General features: G+C 30.2%; 1 protein-coding gene across 1 annotated transcript in view; it reads right to left on the bottom strand.

The window, feature by feature from the left end:
* The window catches only part of LOC106678357 (protein takeout), a gene marked incomplete at its 5' end in the record, with an annotated part of 39,884 nt that overhangs the window by 954 nt on the left and 20,486 nt on the right, over positions 1-18,444 (bottom strand). Inside the window, 4 exon segments of the mRNA XM_014416823.2 lie at positions 563-715; positions 2,701-2,834; positions 5,257-5,404; positions 6,812-6,907. Of these exon segments, the coding sequence (XP_014272309.2) occupies positions 563-715; positions 2,701-2,834; positions 5,257-5,404; positions 6,812-6,907 (531 nt within the window).

Here is an 18,444-nt window from a genome sequence, read left to right as displayed (position 1 = left end):
TATCAGTGTTTGCAATAATTTTTTTTAACTTTTTGCAAGATTGAAGTCCTAAAGTTAGAACAATGTTTTTTGTTTTTGTATCCCCCTTTACCAAAGCATGCTTGAAAAAGATTTTTTTAAAATAAAAATAATTGAAAAAAGTTCTCATTTATACTTAAGAATATTATCATTCATTATTATCAACTCATTTCATTTCACACACTTTTAGGACTAAATGATACACAAATCATCCCAAGTATTATAATACAAAAACACACACACACACACTGATATATACTGAAAGAGGGTTTTTGAACAATCATTAAGAAAATCGGAAGGTAAAAAGTAATACATAATAAACTTTCAAATTTCAGAAATTACTAGTATTAGGTTTGAACCGGAGCCATAACGTCTCCAGATGGTTTTTTATTTGATTTACTAGGTTATAAAAAATACTGAGCTATACATATGTATTAACTTCTATGATACTGATATTCATAATTGAACACTGTTATTACAGTACATTAAATTCATCAAAAACATTGTTTATAAAATTGGCAGTTTTAAATTCTGATATAATTACCAAGAAGCTTATCTCCGTTGAAAAGGTTTTCCAAAGAAATACTCATGAAGTTAACATCAAATGGGAATGTGCTGTTGTCAATTATGACATACTCCAAACCATTATCTCTCTTCTCATAATACCAATCGTATTTGTATTCAAATGTTAGGTCTTCTGCAATGTTAAATAGGAATAAAGTATAAAACATTAAAAAAATATATATTAGACATCTTATTAATTTAATGGATCTTAGGATTTAATGATCACTTAAAAATCAAGATGAAAATAATATTTCAAAATATGTTTGTGATAGATCAGTCTAAGGAAACATTAAAGATACTTCATTTTTTTTGTGAACATTGAATCATTATTGTATTTTGTTATAGCACATTGAATTTATAAACAAATCCTTCAATTTACAAAATCAAATCATGAATTTTTGGAAAAATGTTTAAAAATCAGGAAAACATTAATTTGTCAACTTGTAAAAAATAGAATTTTTTGTTCTGTAGATAGAATTTGTAAGTAGTGTATATGGTAGATATTAGAGACTGTCTTATTAAATTAATAATACTGATCCAGTAATTGATTGTTGAGCTCAGGATGATGATGATGATGATGAATGTATATGGAGATATCAGAGACTGTCTTATCAAATTAATACTACCACAAAAAGTATAATTAAAGAAATAATAAAAGATTCAGATAGCTGGGCTGTGAGTGATAATGTGGGCCATGTTGTACGGATGGATGAGACCTCAACTCCAAGGAAGCTGTACAGCGCAGAGCCGGGTGGAAAAAGGTAAGTGGGTAGACCAAATTTGAGATGAAGAGATAGAGTAAGTGCCGATGCCAGAATCGATGGAATCAGGAACTGGTGGACGGCTGCTGAGGATAGGAAAACAATTACAAATCTTGAGACAGCCAAGATGCAATAATGGATTGTTGAGCTCGGGATGATGATGATGAATGTATATGGTAGATATTAGAGATTGTCTTATCAAATTAATAATACCACAAAAAGTATAATTAAAGATAAAACTCAACTATTAAGTAATGTATTCCATTAAACATAATACTGGAATGTAGTCATCACCAATTTATTTCAATTTTGCGGAAAAAGACATGACTTGATTGTGGGTTTGGAAAATAACATAAAATAGTTTTGTATTGTCTATTTTCATTTGAGATTAAGACTGCTGAACATTTTAGGGCAATGGGTCCTAGAATGCCTGATTCCAAATGTTGAGGGTTCAATTTCTACCTGGGGTAGTAAATATTTATTTCTGGCAGTCCTGAGAAATGAATCATGAAGTTCAGAATCATCTAGTTACTACGAAGTGTCAACATCAAGGTTGGGAAAAAGGACCACTGGGCCCCACTTGCTGGACTAGTTTCTTCGATCAGTATATTTACATTTGACTGGATCAATAATTTTCTCCTTGATATTTTCACCCTTTAGTAGATTTTGTTTTTTTAATTTATTTATTGACATTTACAAATGTACATAAAATACAACAAGTAAGTTTGAAGTAAGATCATAATGGTATTATACATGCTTGTAGAGAAACTATCCATTCCTAGCAATCTAAAAACATTTATGCAAAGGTCTCGAGGCCATCTTTTTGTCAGATGCCTCAGAGGATTGTCAGGAATGAAAGCGGAAGCAAGGTTAGAAACTAATGAGTTTGAGTGGTTAGGGAGTTTTTGAAAATTGGTTTGGGGTAGATAGGTTACATAAAGAACATTAAGGTTTTTATGGATGATTTTATTTGTGACAAAGTATGGAGCATTAAGGATTTTATGCAAGATTTTGGATTGTATAGATTGGATACGAGAAGAATTAGAAGGTTTTAGTGGAGCCCCAAAGCTCAATTCCGTATGTCAAGATAGGTCTTATTATTGTCATGTAATCAGTCTTTTGTAATGAATTGGAAGTTAAGACCGTTTGTCTGTAGAAGTGCTGTAATAGTTAGAATCGACGTCCAGTTTCCTGTCTTTTCAGTCTTGTGAGAGGATTCAAAGTAAGTCATTTGTCCAGATATAGTCCAAGGTAGTGGATTTGTTCTACAGGGATAAGGGCAACATTATTAAAGGATACTCATACTGTTCAGTAAGAGCTATAATGGTTAATAATGGAATATACTATAAGTACTTACTCAATTCCATTTCCATATTTCCACTGCCTACTATAGGGAGGAGAAGAACTTGACCAGAAACATTGTATTTACCAGTGAGCCTCATCTTGTCGAGGGTTAGGTACCACTCACAGGTCCGTTTGTCCCAATTAACACTAAACAAATAAATTAAAAAGTACTGAATAGAGTTTTACATTATTAACTCAACAGGACTACGCACATATTAGGCTGCAAAAATATTGTCTGAATTTCAATGATATTTCACAAAATGTGTATTTACAATATATAATACATTTTATGCCACGAAGTATTCCCTATGGTGTTCTCCTTAGTAAAATTTTCATAACTGGTAACAAAAATTAGTGTGTCTTCACTATTATATGTTGGTGTAATATTGGAAAATTCAAGTTTTTCATTCCTCCTATCACTGCAATCCTCCGGCATCTTGAAAAAACTGATAAATTTTGAACTTTTTCATGTTTTTTTCAAATATCTCCACAACTGTTGGTCTGGCAGAAAATGTGTACATTCTGTTAGTAATTTAAATCATCCAAATTAGTTGAGCAATGTGAAGCTTGTAGCTGTACTACTTTCTTAAATAGAGTTCTTTTAAATTTAAGATTTTTTTTTACAGAAATCGAATTTCAAGTAAGTTATTGCTCAGTAGCAACTAAATTGTGAATCAAAAAGTAAATTGTGAAGTAAAAATAGCTGAAATATAAATATAAGTAGCTAAAGCCTAAGACAAAACTTGTTTTGCCAGGTCAAACAGACTTTGAGATACATTAAAAAAAAAAAATTGTTTTAATTCAGATGACATTCTACAGATATAATGCATATACAGTACAATATATATTACATTTATTATCATATACAAATAAATTATAGCTACTATTTTTATCTATAATTCCATTGGGTTTTAACACCATAAATCTTTTTTCATTTTAACAACACAATGATCAATTCACATATTAAAATTACTAAATAAATGTAAAAAAAGCAAACCTCAGAGGTCAGAAATGACTACGTTAAACAGACTTTATTTTAAGAAAAACCTAGAACATATATCCCAGACTAACCCTAGTATATAATTATATGCATGATATCTAGCATTTAATATATAATTATATGCATGATATCTAGCATTTAATATATAATTATATGCATGATATCTAGCATTTAATAAAGGTGCAGGTAAGGCTAAATTAAATTGTCACTAACTACTGATATAATGCTACTCAACTATGTTTCATATGGTTACCACCTCATTGTCAAGATTCTGAGTAGCAAGATCACCCCATACAAAGAAATTAGAATATTTTTCTCAGCTTCTGTAACATGTTCTATTGTTTCTTTGGTATTAAGGAATAGTATTAGTTCATTCTCAAAATCTGAAATCACTATTTAGTTGCTACTGAGCAATAACCAACTTACAATTTGAACTTTGAATATTTTTTATATTAATGATTTGTTGATGATATTGTTATTGGTTGAATGATTCACTTGCAACTGGGCAATAACTAATTTAATATAATTTTTTTTACTATATTTAAAATGTTTATATAATTTTTATAATTTTAACTTAAATTTACTTTTATGTGTGATGGGAAAAATAGAGATAGTTTTTAGAATTCAAATAATGAAAAAATTAAACAAATTTAAAGAACAATAAAAAGCTAGAAAAATAAAATAAAAAAAATCTGTAAGGGAAGAAATAATAAAAAGGAAAAAATAAATCATGTATAACTTCGGTACATAATGCAGACATTTTTAGAATGTGAAAATTAAAAAAAAAAAACCTATGCTGAACTATTTATATTAATAGGATTAAAAAATAAATGAGCTTCACTAATCATAAGTTTTTCTCTCTTGAATTTTTAGAAAAATCTTAGAAATAAAAGAGCATTATTTCTGGAAATATTACAGTTACAAGTTTAGTATTAGCATCAAGAATTGGATCATTTAAATTACTAAAATAAAAATTGGCATATATTTTCTGTGAGATCAATAATTTTGGAAAAAAAAAAAAGGGAAAAGTCTACAAATTTAGAAATTTTCGAAAGAAGGTGGAAGGAATTAAACAAGACATTTTTCAACACACAATATCCTAAAAAAAAAGTTAAGACACCCCTATTTTTGTAATCATTCAAGAATTTTATTAAACAATATGATTGGATTACACAACCTTTGACAAATATTCAGACATTTTGTCTTTAAAAAATTTTTTTTGACAGAAGAATTTCTTTAATGCTGACTCCATTTTATTATGTATTTCCATTCACAAAATTCTTACCTTTCACAAAATGATCTAAAATGTCTCAATAAACGAGTTATTGAGCTCATAATCTATAATTATATATTACTTTCTGTTTCTTAATTTTTAATATTCAAGCATAATAAATGATAAATAATAAATTCTTCTGCTGGAATTTGTATCTGTTTAAAAATAAATATTTTTTATTTACTAGTTGGATTTAACTAATAAACCAGCTCAATATAGGTGTAATTTTAAATATAAAATAATCTGCTTAACATAAAATTATACTTTTCAGAAACTTAATTTAATATAAAACTTACACTGCTCTGTTAAATATTGTATTTTGAAGGCCATGGATGAGACATTTTTTGCAGCTGAGAGACAGTCCCACTTGCCTTGTGCCCTGTTGTACCTTAATCTCATCAACCAATAAAGGATCCAATTTTGGAATTCGATATTTTGGATCACCTATCAAATTTTATTCATTTTAATACACAAAAATATTCAATTTTGTTTAATATATCAGGCACTGGATCATAAAACATGATATATATTGTGAATTAAAGTTTTTGTCTTCATCAGATTCTTTAGATCTGATTTCATTGATTTTTGAAAGAATTTTTAAGAAATTTGAATTATTAAAAGAATAATGTAGGTTTTAAATTATAGCAAGTGGTTTAAGGTAAAATATTTTTTAACATTGAGAAAGTTTTCAGTTTTCAGAAACCATGTTTTACGACCTAGCACCTCATATGTTCAATATATACAATACATGTGCATACTTTATTGGCTTACAAAACACAAAGAATGAATTGTTAAGAGACAGAGTGGCCAAAATGCTTTATACTAAAAATACTAACAGTTCAAAAAGTGTTAAGTGTAACAGTTAACATATTAGTTAAAAGCTCAACAATAGTGTGGAATTTATGGTTTTTGTTTAGAAAGGGCTCAGAGTTAGTATTCTATTACAAAAATTCCTCGAGTCCCTTGGCATTAGGACCCTTTCAAATTGAACTATATAACTAAATAACGAGTTAATAAAGACATTCAAACTTATAGTATTAATGAATCTATCCATATATGCATTCTACCATCAGAGCGTCTTGAGGGTAATTGTCCTTTTTGTACAGTTTCATACGAAGCAGCATGTGTTGGCCAGGATGCCACCCAGAGAGATGACCGCCGAAGAGAGGTGTGGCAATGACGGTGAGATGTAGCCGTCTATCCAACTATGAGTGGATAGGGAACAGGGAGAAGTTGATTACTACCTCACCCAGTTGATAATGGGACATAGTGGTTTCAAAGCCAACCAACATAGGAACAAACTGAACTATATAGCGGAGTGTCCAGTGTGCCCTCAAGAAAGCGTGAACCATGTGTTTTTCTCCTGGATGTGTTTCTCCCCACTTTCAGTAATACAGAAATGAGCGACGAGTTCCATCAGGGCTGTGAATCAACGCTGACAGCCGACAACATTGTGAAAATAATGATACTTATCAAGAAGTGATGGATGGAGGCTCAACGACTGGCAGCAGATATCCTCAATAACATTAACATGGAGAGATGCATTGATGCTATGGCGTACAAAAGACAGATGGTGTCCGTTTAAGATCGGAGAGACTTAAGATGATCTGTGCGATTTGTTCAGTTTCATATGAAATGGGGTGTGGATTAGACGGCCAGGATGCCACCCTTAGATATGATCATCAAAGAGAAGTGGTGCACACACTTTTGGTGCAAAACCACACATTTCATATTTTCATGATTTTGTTCATTAAATATTATTTTGCTTTCAAATAAAAAATTTCCTAGTAATTGAAAAGTTTATGTTTAAAACAAAATTATTAATTAAGTAAGTAAATTGTTAATATTTACCTTGAGCTACTTGCTTGATGGCAGGAGCACCCACCCTGACGACGCACTCATTGATTTTAGGATCATTTCTAGAGCATCCCTTTCCAACATATGATGCTGAAACAGAAATAAGACACTAATTATTTATTTTAATAATTAAATATATTAAATCAAAACTAAGTAATCTATAATAATTTTAATAGATTTGTTATATTATTGAAATCCATTTTACAAAACTATGAATGTAGCTATAATTACTATAAAATTACTATTATGATTTTTTAAATAGGCTCAGGATAAAGGTCTCATAGTTAACAAAGATAAAACGGTTATCATGTTGATAAAACCACCCCATATGCCTTCTGTAGACGGCACTGAAATTAAATCCCATGACTGTGACTGTCTTACTAACATTAATAGTATAAAGATATGTTGCTGTAAAATACTAAATGTTGTAGAAAATTATCAATATCTAGCTTTACTTAGGATAATGCTTTTTCTTGGGAACCACACATAGTAAATGTTTTTAAAAAATTAAAAGTATGCTCATACAAAATTATTACCTCCAATTTGTACTTAACAGAGAAACTTAAATAATGGTGTACAAAGCATTATTTGAATTGATATTAAGATATGGGATCGAATGTTAAGGTGCTAGTGCTGATGATCATTCATCAAAACTTGCAAATCTACTAAATCGAACCTTAAGAACAATAACACACAACAATAATAAAAGATAAAATCACAAAATCGACGGTACTTTACCACAACTATTTTATTTATAGAGAATAATTTATTTAGAATTGAAATAATATATCAAAAAATGTTAGAAAAAAAAATTAAATTTATCGAACCACCCTAAAATAATAAATTTGGTAACCGTAGCTTAAATTATATGGTACTTCTATTCAATCACTTACCAGAAGAAATAATAAATAAATCAACTGCAAAAAAAAAAGAAATATTTAATGGAGTACTTTCTTACTTCGGTGATTCCCAATAACTGATTTTGATTCACTAAATTACCATATCTGCCTGTATTTTTTATAACTCCACATAATTTATTTATTATATTAAAATTAAAATTAGTAATGTATGTGTGTGCTTCGTAATAGATATTATTAGATCTTTATTTTTATCATATTCTGAATCATCTTGTTTTATAGTCATTATTATATTAATTTCAATAATTGTAAATTTGCAACTTTATTATTCACTTCAAAATCCTTTAAATTATTTTTATTTAATTTTTTCAAATAATAATTATTTTTACTTTATTTTCATTTAAGCAGTTGTTAATTAAATTATTAATTGTATGACTTGAGATCAATTCATATACCATTTATCAAGCTTAAAAATTGTAATGCCCTATTAGTCTAAACTGTAATATTTACATTTCACTTATGTCTATTAGTTTTATGTGTTATTTTGGCACTGATGGATCGATGTTGTCATCTGGTCAGACCATATTGGATGTAATTATTTAAACGAATGAAATAAAAAATTAGAAAGACAACGCTCAAGAGACTAGATAAACAAAGTGAAGAAGAACTAAAGGCAATAAATAAATGATGAAACATTAGTAGAGGTTTTATCAATCATCTGCCTACATTCTATTCTGCCTCGATTTAATGATAGTACAAGAGCCGGGAAGAAAAAAAGGCAGTTATCTCACGCCAATTTTTTATTACCTTAACGAAAACTAGGCATAATTACTAGTCAAAATTAATGAGTCTGCCAAGTATAGGTAGAGGGAATAAAAAATGGTGGCTGTTTCAAAACCTTAAAAAACATTAATTTTTCATTCGGAGCTCTATATCTTAAAAAATATCAACAACAATCGAAAACATAATAAAAATAACCAACAACACTAGAAAATCTAAGAGAACATAATTGAAAGAAGAGTAAATTTGCTGAAATATTATCCTTAAAAGAGCTATTTACGTCTAATAGTTCTCGAGATATAGCTTTTCAAAAAGCAAAATTTCTTGAAAATCTTCTGAAAGATTAGTAGTTAGCTAATTTATTTTGAGAAATCTACATCTCAGGAACTATGAGACGTACTGATGTCTATTAGCACTCAAATTAAAGCTAGTTTAATGGACTATAAATAAGTTTAATACCTTTACCATCGTAGGAATAGTAGTTTTCATGATATTTGCTAAAATAAATTGATTTATAGTGGTTCGGACAATAAGTTTGATTTATAAAAAACTTCATTTCAGAAACCATTTGAGGTATAGATGTTTGCCAGCGGTCAAATTAAAGCTAGTTAAATTTACTACAAAATAGTTAATTATGTTTATCTTAGTAGGAATAGTAGTTTTTATGATATTTGAGAAAATAAACTCACAAAATGTTAATTTCTAGTTGTTCGTATAATATGTTGGATTTTTTAAAAAAATATATCTCTAGATCCATAAGACGCAAATATGTCTGCCAAAACTCAAAATAAAGGAAATTTAACTTACTATAAAGTAGTTTATGACACTTATCTTCGTAGGGACAGTAGTTTTTATGATATTCACACATGAATATAAATTTGGCGAATGAAAATTTGTCCGAACAACTATAAATCAATTTATTTTAGCAAATTTCATGTAAACTATTACTCCTACGAAGATAAACATCAAAAGCTACTTTATAGCTCATTAAACTAGCTTCAATTTGAGTGCTAATAGACATCTGTACGTCAAATGGTTTTCGAGATATAGATTTTTCAAAATAAATTCTTTAACTACTGATCTTTCAGTACGTCCAATACAACATTTTTATGAAATGTTGTTTTTTAAAAAGCTATATATCGAAAACTATTTAACGTAAATAACTCTATTAGGGCTTATATTTTAGCAAATTTGCTCCCCTATTTAAATGACGCTCTCTTAGGTTTCCTTGTGTTGTTCCTACTTTTTGAGATAGAGCTCCGAATGAAAAATTAGTTTTTTTTTATCGCTTTGAAACACCCGCCATTTTTTATTCTCCCTACCTATACTTGGCAGACTGATGCATTTTGACTAGTAATTATAGATAGTTTTCATTAAAGTAATAAAAAATTGGGGTGAGATAACTGCCTTTTTTCTCCTCTTGGGCTCTTGTACTATGTAACAAAAACAAGAACAACTGTACATTAGCTAGGAACTTGATCATGGTCGCCTTGAACCTAGGGAGTTATGATTTAATCGAGGACATCGAAAGGTAATTACGGCAATTTAAAACAGTTACAGGCGTGCATTACTGAGGTCGGGTAGTGCCATGACTCCCCAACGGAAGACTTCGAGGCCAGGTCGAGTCTATAGGCACTTCCGATCAGGATATCGATCCTTGTAATCGATGAAAGCACGTAGGGTCATTATCTTCCTAACAAGAAGAATACGTGCCGAGAACGGACGTACTAATTTTAGACATAAACAATAGTTTATTTTCAGATTATTATTTAGATTCATAATTTTAGTTATAAATAATGTTTTTAAAGGTAATTAATCATACAAAAAAAATTGTACTAATTCAAACTCGATCAAAAGTCAAGTGTCTACCTACTTGAAGATAAGTCACTAGCGGATCTACCATGCGCTATTTTCTCTTGTCTTATTGCTCTTTGTTCTGTCAAAAGCAAAATGTTTCGTATTTATGACTAGGGTACACTCATTATAATATAATATAATTGCATTATAATATTTAATATAGTGTACGCAGAATAAATAATCAGTATACTGCTTTCATTTCGTGGGACCGCCACAGAAATAAAATAAGTCAACACCCTAGGCCGGATTCGAACTGACGCCGCCGTAGTTTTCAGGCTGCTAAGTCCTGCGCCTCAACCACCTGAGGTATGGACGGCCCTTAGAACAGCAATGAAAATCATGGTAGATTATTTTCTAAATTATTTTTTGTAATGAGGAATATTATTTGTTTTAAATTAATTATTAATACATCACAAAGTGCTCCCAAAACAATGTAAAAAAAAAAATGCCCTCAATTTTTTTGTGAATTTTCATTTCAAATATATCGTAATTCATTCGTCACCTGACTTTGTCATTTCTACAACTAAAGCAAAAATTAATTAGACTAAAATTAAGTAATTTACAAACAAAAATCTTGTTTTTTTATGGTATTTCGAATTTTTTTACCGATTTTACAAGTAATTAAGACCGTTAATTATAGTGCAAATATCTGATCTGAAATAGATATTTTCGTATTGATGACAGATTGTTTTTGCAACTCACTCCGGTTTAAGCTTCCCTCAAGGACAGCTTGTCTTGTGAAAGTTAATTGTAGGTCAGTATGCGAGATTACTAACAAGTCCACTGCACCTCACAACAAGTTCGCAATGCAAGCAAATGGTAATATATCAATCAACTGTTTATACAAACATGTATCAAAAGTATGCGTATCTTTTGTTGTGTACACATTGTAGATCAGGAAAATGTTTTAGTAATAAAATTGCATTAATTAAAATCCTATGGTTAAGGAATTGTTAAGGTATAAATCCAAAATAATGATATTATGAAAGGCTCAGCGACCCCGAAGATTCGATGCCGATACCACCAATCATTCTCTATATCTATCCAGTAACGACCCTCCAAACCCAAATCTATCTTCGCATCCATAAATAACAGAGGAAAAGATAGTTTTGTAAATTCTAATTTTTAAGTTTCTGGACATAATGCGAGCTAAGCAATTTTGAAATCGAAAAATAACAAGCATTACCAACCTTTACCCTCGCTATTATTTTTTCTAGTTACCAAAGAACCTAAATACTTAAACTTATCTACCTGTTCAAATGTAAATCCAAAATACAAAGGTATCACTACCCTCACAATCAGATAAATTGTCTGCATATATTTCTTTTTTGTTATTCGTTTTAGACATATTTTATTTTGATTAAAATTATGTCAGCAAATTAACAATAATACAAGTGAAATAAAAATCCCAACACCCAAACAATTGAACTTTGAATAAATTCTTCTATACACAGTACCTAATGATATAAGGTTAATTTGTTTTTGTTTACGTTTGCGGAGTTACACTAGCTATGAGTTACATAGCATAAAAATCAGTGAAGACTAAAATGACTTTATTCTAACATATTTACAAGAACTACATGTTACTGTTACTGTTACTGTTACTCAGTCTCTCTGTTGTTACTTAGCTATCTAGTCAAGGAAATATATATGAAGACTTGAGAAGAGGGGGTAGGAAGAATAGTGAAATAGGAGAAGGGGTTTTGACCAATCGGATAATTTTAGGAGACTAGGCGGGGCCTAGAGAGCCTATGAAATTTAGAAGTAAATATCTGGGAGGGGGAGAAAGGCGTGACTAGAAAGAGGGTGGCCAGACTTCCAAGAAATTGGGTGTGAGAAACCATGACCTAAGGACTTGTGTGAACTGACTTACATATGTTAACCATAATTTTATTAATAGTTTGACTGATGCAAGTCCATTGTGAGATGACACCTTGCACCTGCCTAAGTGTCAGCCCTTGCTATTGATATAGAATACTAAGGGCTTGAAAGGGCTGTTAGAAGGGTCTCTGGGGCCTTCTTAGAACCTAGTCGTTTTTATTGGGTTCCTTCTTCTATAAAATTGTAAGAGAATGGGACATATGCAGCCATTTGTCTAAAGTGACATAGGTTCAGTTGGGCAAGGGGCAATTGTTTAAATTTATAATACCGGTTCCTTAACTCGCTACACAGCTGAAGTTAAAATCAGTTCAATATTGGAATTATCTCTGTTTTGTAAAAATTAGAATTTTGTCATTTGGCTATTGGTGATTGTTTGCGAAAAGACGAATTTTCGTCATGCGGACGAAAATGTGTTAGTAAAAAGTTCGTAACAACGTTTTAGGATCATTGTCTTCTTTTCAGGTGAAACTGAAATTTTCAATGATATTTTCAATCATTATCAATAATAAAATTTCTATCCGATAATGAGAACTCTTTGGAATAGCTTATACCCGATTTATATGCCTTTGGTACTGAGTTTCATCGGTTTTATAAAATAATTAGTCCATGCAATGAGTTAAAACGACACTAATGCGGAGAGGATAATATAAATATTATCTACTTTATTTCACTTATGTTAATAAACAACTATTATTCACAGAGGTTGATTAACAATTTATAGTATAATTAAGCAAAAAAACGTGAAATATAATAATAATGATAATAAAGGACAAATCATAAAAGAAAACGTTGTACAAAATTATAACGAGAAAACAAAAAGGGAGTAATAAAGACTAAAAGCTAAAGTTTACTACTGTTTGAGGGATTATAGTCGTCATGTTGGAAACTTAACTACAATATCCTAAAAATTCTTATGTCAGATACTGATGAAAACAGTGTAATCCAAATACTTGTCCGGTAAGACACCAGTGGGGCCTTACAGAGTTAAGTTGCTATAAAATATGAGCCCTAGTTGAGTTGTTTACGTTCAATAGTTTTCGAGATGCAGTTTTTTAAAAACAAACATTTTATAAAAGCGAAGAGCGTTCTGAGATCACAGCCTTAGCACATAGAGACTAACTAACAGTAGGGGTGGGGTATTCATGATGTGTTAAATGAAAAATGTTTTACCATGTTAGATGTTATAAGTATAGGATTGTGAATAGCGCTATTTAAAGTCATGTTAAATGTAGGTCTAAGTGGATTTTCTGAGCAACTTTTTTTATAACCTTTCCTTCCAAAACTTCATGTTATTGTTTACTTCTAAGTTTTGATTAAAATAATTTATTACAACATGCCTAAATAAAGTGAAAAGTAAAAGTTGTGTGAAAGTTTGACTACTGAGTGCCTTGTTGATCTTATAACTTTTGAGGAAGAGAATCAAGATGAACTAACAACTGTCATTAAATTATTATTATTTCATTCATTGCTTTATTAGTCATAAAACATTCAAAACAATTCAACACAAACTACGAGCAAGTAACCTAACACAACAAACAACGGTAACAAAACTGGTCATTCTCCATTCAACATATCTAGTAACAGACTCTGAAGCAAGTTATATGTTATATCGTTTTAACAAGGAAAAAGAAGGAAATATTTCTCCATTTAACAAATTTTTTTCCATTAAACACGCTTTAACATGTTAAACTAAAGACCATGATACCCCTAGTGAACTGCATATAGAGACTGGTCAGTCAGTATCTCATGATACGAAAGCAAGCAGGTTAAGATGGGCGAAAGATGTGACTTGGAAGCATCCATCAGGACGCCTCAACATATCAATGGACACCAGTTTAGTTGGCAAGTGACCACGTGAGAGGTAAAAACAAAATGGTTCGGGTGGCTAAAGATCTTCAAGGTTTGTGGAGCCAATTGAAAAAAAAAATATTTTTACACTTTATTACCTTTTTTTTTTATATTCCTTGATTATACTTTCGTACTCTTTATTACGTCTTGCAATACAAAACATAACTCATTTAAACTTCTTCGTTGCCATTGTACTCAGTAGATTAATATATATTAGGGGTATTCATTATGTGTTAAATGTGGAATGTTAAATTTTATAATTATAGAATAGTGAACAGCATTATTTAAAGTTATGTTAAATGTTAAATGCATAAGAGCGGATTTTACGGGTAACTTATTTTACAACTTCAAAAACTTCATGTTATTGTTTTGATTAAAGTAATTTATTACAACATCCCTAAAGTAAAAGTTGTTTGCATGTTTGGTCACTGAGTGCCTTGTTGATCTTCTAACTTGTGAGGAAGAGAATCAAGATGAGCTAACTGATAACTGTCATTCAATTATTAAAAATGTCATCCATTGCTTTATCAGTCATAATAACATCCAAAACAATCAAAAAACAAACTACGAGCAAGTAAACTAACACAACAAACAAAACGATGACAAAGACGTTGCGTGACGCCATTCTCCATTTAACAGACCTAGTAATGGATTCTGAACCATGTTATATGGTTAACATAACATGGTAAAAGAAGAAAATATTTCTCCATTTAACACGCTTTAACACGTTAAACTAAAAATCATGAATTTCCCTAATGTATAATAGGATATCAGACTAAATATTCTTTGAACATGGCAGGTAGAGGATCTGAATTCGTTACGTGAGCGAAACTCGTCATTTTGGAGGAGATATGCGTGAGACTCTCGCGTGTTAAAGTGAAACTTCATAAATTCTAGCATTTGTTGCCGCATTATTCAATCGTTATTATTTCAAGATTAGGAAATGAACTTTGAGAGAAATCTCTCTTAATTAAATTAAATATCTCTTTTATTCAACAATTTCCATTTTATTCAATTCTTAGTCTAAGAAAGAAATTATGTGTTTATGATAGTTGAAGTGAGATACAAATAATTTAGAATATAATTTTTCTAAATAACGAGGCAGTACTACGTCGATGGTAAATTGATCTATGTCAGTGTTCGAGTTTAATTTGATTATTTTCACCAATAAATGCTAATAAAAAGTACCCTTATATATTAGAAATCCAAAAAGTTAAAATTGATTGATACGCCAGAACGTAAGCTTTAAATCGAATGCATTTTTATTTTCTACACGTCCGAAAATATATGGGTCCCTTTATACATTATTATTATACTGCATCTGATGCATTTTAAGAGGGGGCCGGGGAAAGGAAATATGACGGGTATAGATGGGGAAAACGGTCTTATATCTGCTGTCGGATGCTGGGGCTCACCAGTTGTATTGTTAGTAATAAGTTAGTAGTCCTCTGTCTAGTCTGAAATTTTGTTTGCCACCTTTATGGCCCTCTTGTTGATGTTGATGTCTGGAATAGTGGATTAGTGCAGTGTTATAGGCTATCAAAGAATTTGATGTACCTCCGTGCGATGAATTCTGTCACTGTTGGCAGTCCAAGTGTCGCATGAATGTAGTTAGTTTTAGATTAATTAATTAAATTAATTTTAGTACTTTACTCATTGTAAAGTAGTATGTTTTAGAATATGTCTCAGAATACTGCTGTAATACTGTTGGAGTCTCTTTGCTAGGAGGACCGGTCTAAGTATACCATTATAAATTAGCAATTTTAGACAAAGAGAAAGGTTAGATGTTAGCAGGTTTTTAGTCATGTAAGCCTTGGACCTAACCAGCTATATATTCTTATGGCAGTAGTGAGCTAGAATAATAAATTTGAAAATTGCATTTTGTTAATTACTATGGTGTAACATTAATTTTAGGAGGAATGGATAATTTTTTTTTTAAACCAAAACAAATCTCTTAAAGGGATGATAAGAAATATAGGTTGATTAAGGTAATAAAATGTATAATATTTTGCTTTTTTTCATGTCGTATAATAATTGTTATACAGCCATAAATTAATTGAATATAAAGGGTTGATAAAATCTGGGTTTTTTTTTTTTCTAATTTAGTCTAGACTGGACCAGATGATGGAGAAATATCCGAAAAGTCGACAATGATTAAATAAAAATGGAAAAGTAGTGAGGGTTTTCCTTAAAGAAAAGAAATAAATATAATGAATATTATTTTTATAAATTGAACAATTAAGAGGCAAGGAATAGGAATACTAAAACAGTTAAAAAACAAAACAAAAAAAAACAGTAAAAAAATACCGGAACAAAATTGTCTTGAAAAGATTTGGTTTAATTTGGAACATTTAACACAAGAGAATTTGATCGCTTTAGTTATATAATTATAGTAACTGTCTGAGTCGAGCAGGTGGTTAGGACTTCACTGTCAATGCAAATTATATATAATTTTTTCATTCCCAAGCAATATTATAAGATTAATACTTACTGAAATGTTTCTTAAAAATATAAATGCTTTAATTTAGTGTTTTCAAACGAAATGTGGGTCCTGTTAGTAGCTTCATTATACGCCCACAATAATGCAATTAGCAAAAATATAACGAGTGAAAGATTTTTAAAGCATTCCTAATTGGTTTTACTTTTGTGTCTTTTTTCAATACGATTATTCTATTATAACTTTTTGCTAAACATTTGAATTGTGAATTCCTTAATTGTTTGTAGTTAATTCGAATTTTAGTAATTTATTAGATTTTTCCTTTTAATTTATTATTTTCTATAATGCATCATTGCAATCGAAGAAGAAAAATTAATAAATAAATTATTACGTGTTAGGAAACGCAGAATAAAAAAGCAGAATTAAAATAAAATAATCGTCTACGGCTTTTCTCTAATACTAACGTACATATAAAAGAAATTACATAAACTGGCTTATACTAACAGAAAATACAATTAAGATAATGCAATGAAGACAATATAGATAAAATACAATAAATATAAAAGAAGTAAAGACCATGACATATTATAGAGTAAAACTAAATGTACAAAATAATTTGATACTGATAGCAAACTTTTTGTATTGATAGTGATATTAATATTTTTGCTACATTAATAACTGTAATAGCCATGACAAAATAAGTTAATTGAAGCAATGGGAAGTGAAATAACTTAATTAAAACCATGTGAAGTGAAAGTTTAAATTAATGAAAAAATACACAGATAGATAATACAGTTAAGAGTTAAAATATTATTATGAAGACTCTAAACATACAACACAGCAAATGTGAAGATGAATTAAAACTGTGGATAAATAAATATAAGTAAATAAAATATAGTTAGCCCGTCATTGTTCGCTAGGTCGATTTTAACACGGATAGCCGCGCGTGAGACTTTTTCTCACATTTCTTATTTAGAGCTCTGAACGTATTTTTTGAAATATAAAATTTTGATTTAGATTAAGTTTATTTAAGCATAAAAAAAAATTAAAAAAGTGTTTTGATACAAGAGGAAACTAGTCTTAAATATCCAAAAAACAAACATAATTATAAAATAGTAATAAACATAAAATAATATTTTGAGACAGACAACGTTAAAAAAAGAATTAAAATTAACAAAAAAATACTCAGTCTGAAGAACTCTCTGGTGCAAGTGTATGAAGCAAGTCATGACTGGGACAAATCGGTCTTTTACACTGGTGGCAATTATTGTTTGTTTAGAATGCCTGAAGATAACCCAGAAATTTACTGAAAATAATATTCATACGACGTAGCGATGAAGTGAAAATATGAAAAGAAAAATTTTTGTTGTATATACCACCCTAACATACACTTATAGTAAATAACACGCACCTAATGAAGTTCCTGCCTCTTCAAACCTACGTTTCCCTTGTTCTGGTAATTTCTTCCCTCGAGAAAGAAACATTTTAATGGATTGAATACACTTGGTGCACGTGAGAAAAATCCTCACAACTTGAATATTTTTATAGCAGCCTCAGTCGCGCGTGAGATAATGTCTCACTAGAAGGGTATATTGCCAGGGAAAGAGGACTGGACGCTTACCCAGAGCTGCTAGAGTGGTTGGGGTCGAGGTATAGAAGGAAAGACTGAACTACAGATTCAAGGAAGAGGGAAACCACAGTCTCCCTCTAGTACCTTCTAGACCCAAAAAGTATTAATGTGAGAAAAATTCTCACGCAGCGACCAATGGCGAGTTAATAAAAATAAAATATCGATATAGAGGCAAATTATTAAGTGAAATGAAAGGAATATGGTCCGGGTGCGGTCAAGAAAAACTCAAATAGTAGAAATATACTATTTTAATGAGCCAACGTTTCGCCCCACGTTGCAGGGCTTCTTCAGGGCTAAAAAAGATACAAACACATAGTTACAAAAGGAAAACAAAAAC

This window comes from Halyomorpha halys, unplaced genomic scaffold (assembly GCF_000696795.3).
Source record: "Halyomorpha halys isolate HHAL.00 unplaced genomic scaffold, Hhal_1.1 Scaffold134.1, whole genome shotgun sequence".
NCBI classification, from domain to species: Eukaryota; Metazoa; Arthropoda; class Insecta; order Hemiptera; family Pentatomidae; genus Halyomorpha; species Halyomorpha halys.
Note: the sequence above shows the minus strand (reverse complement) of the source record. Positions and strands in the feature narration are given on the sequence as shown.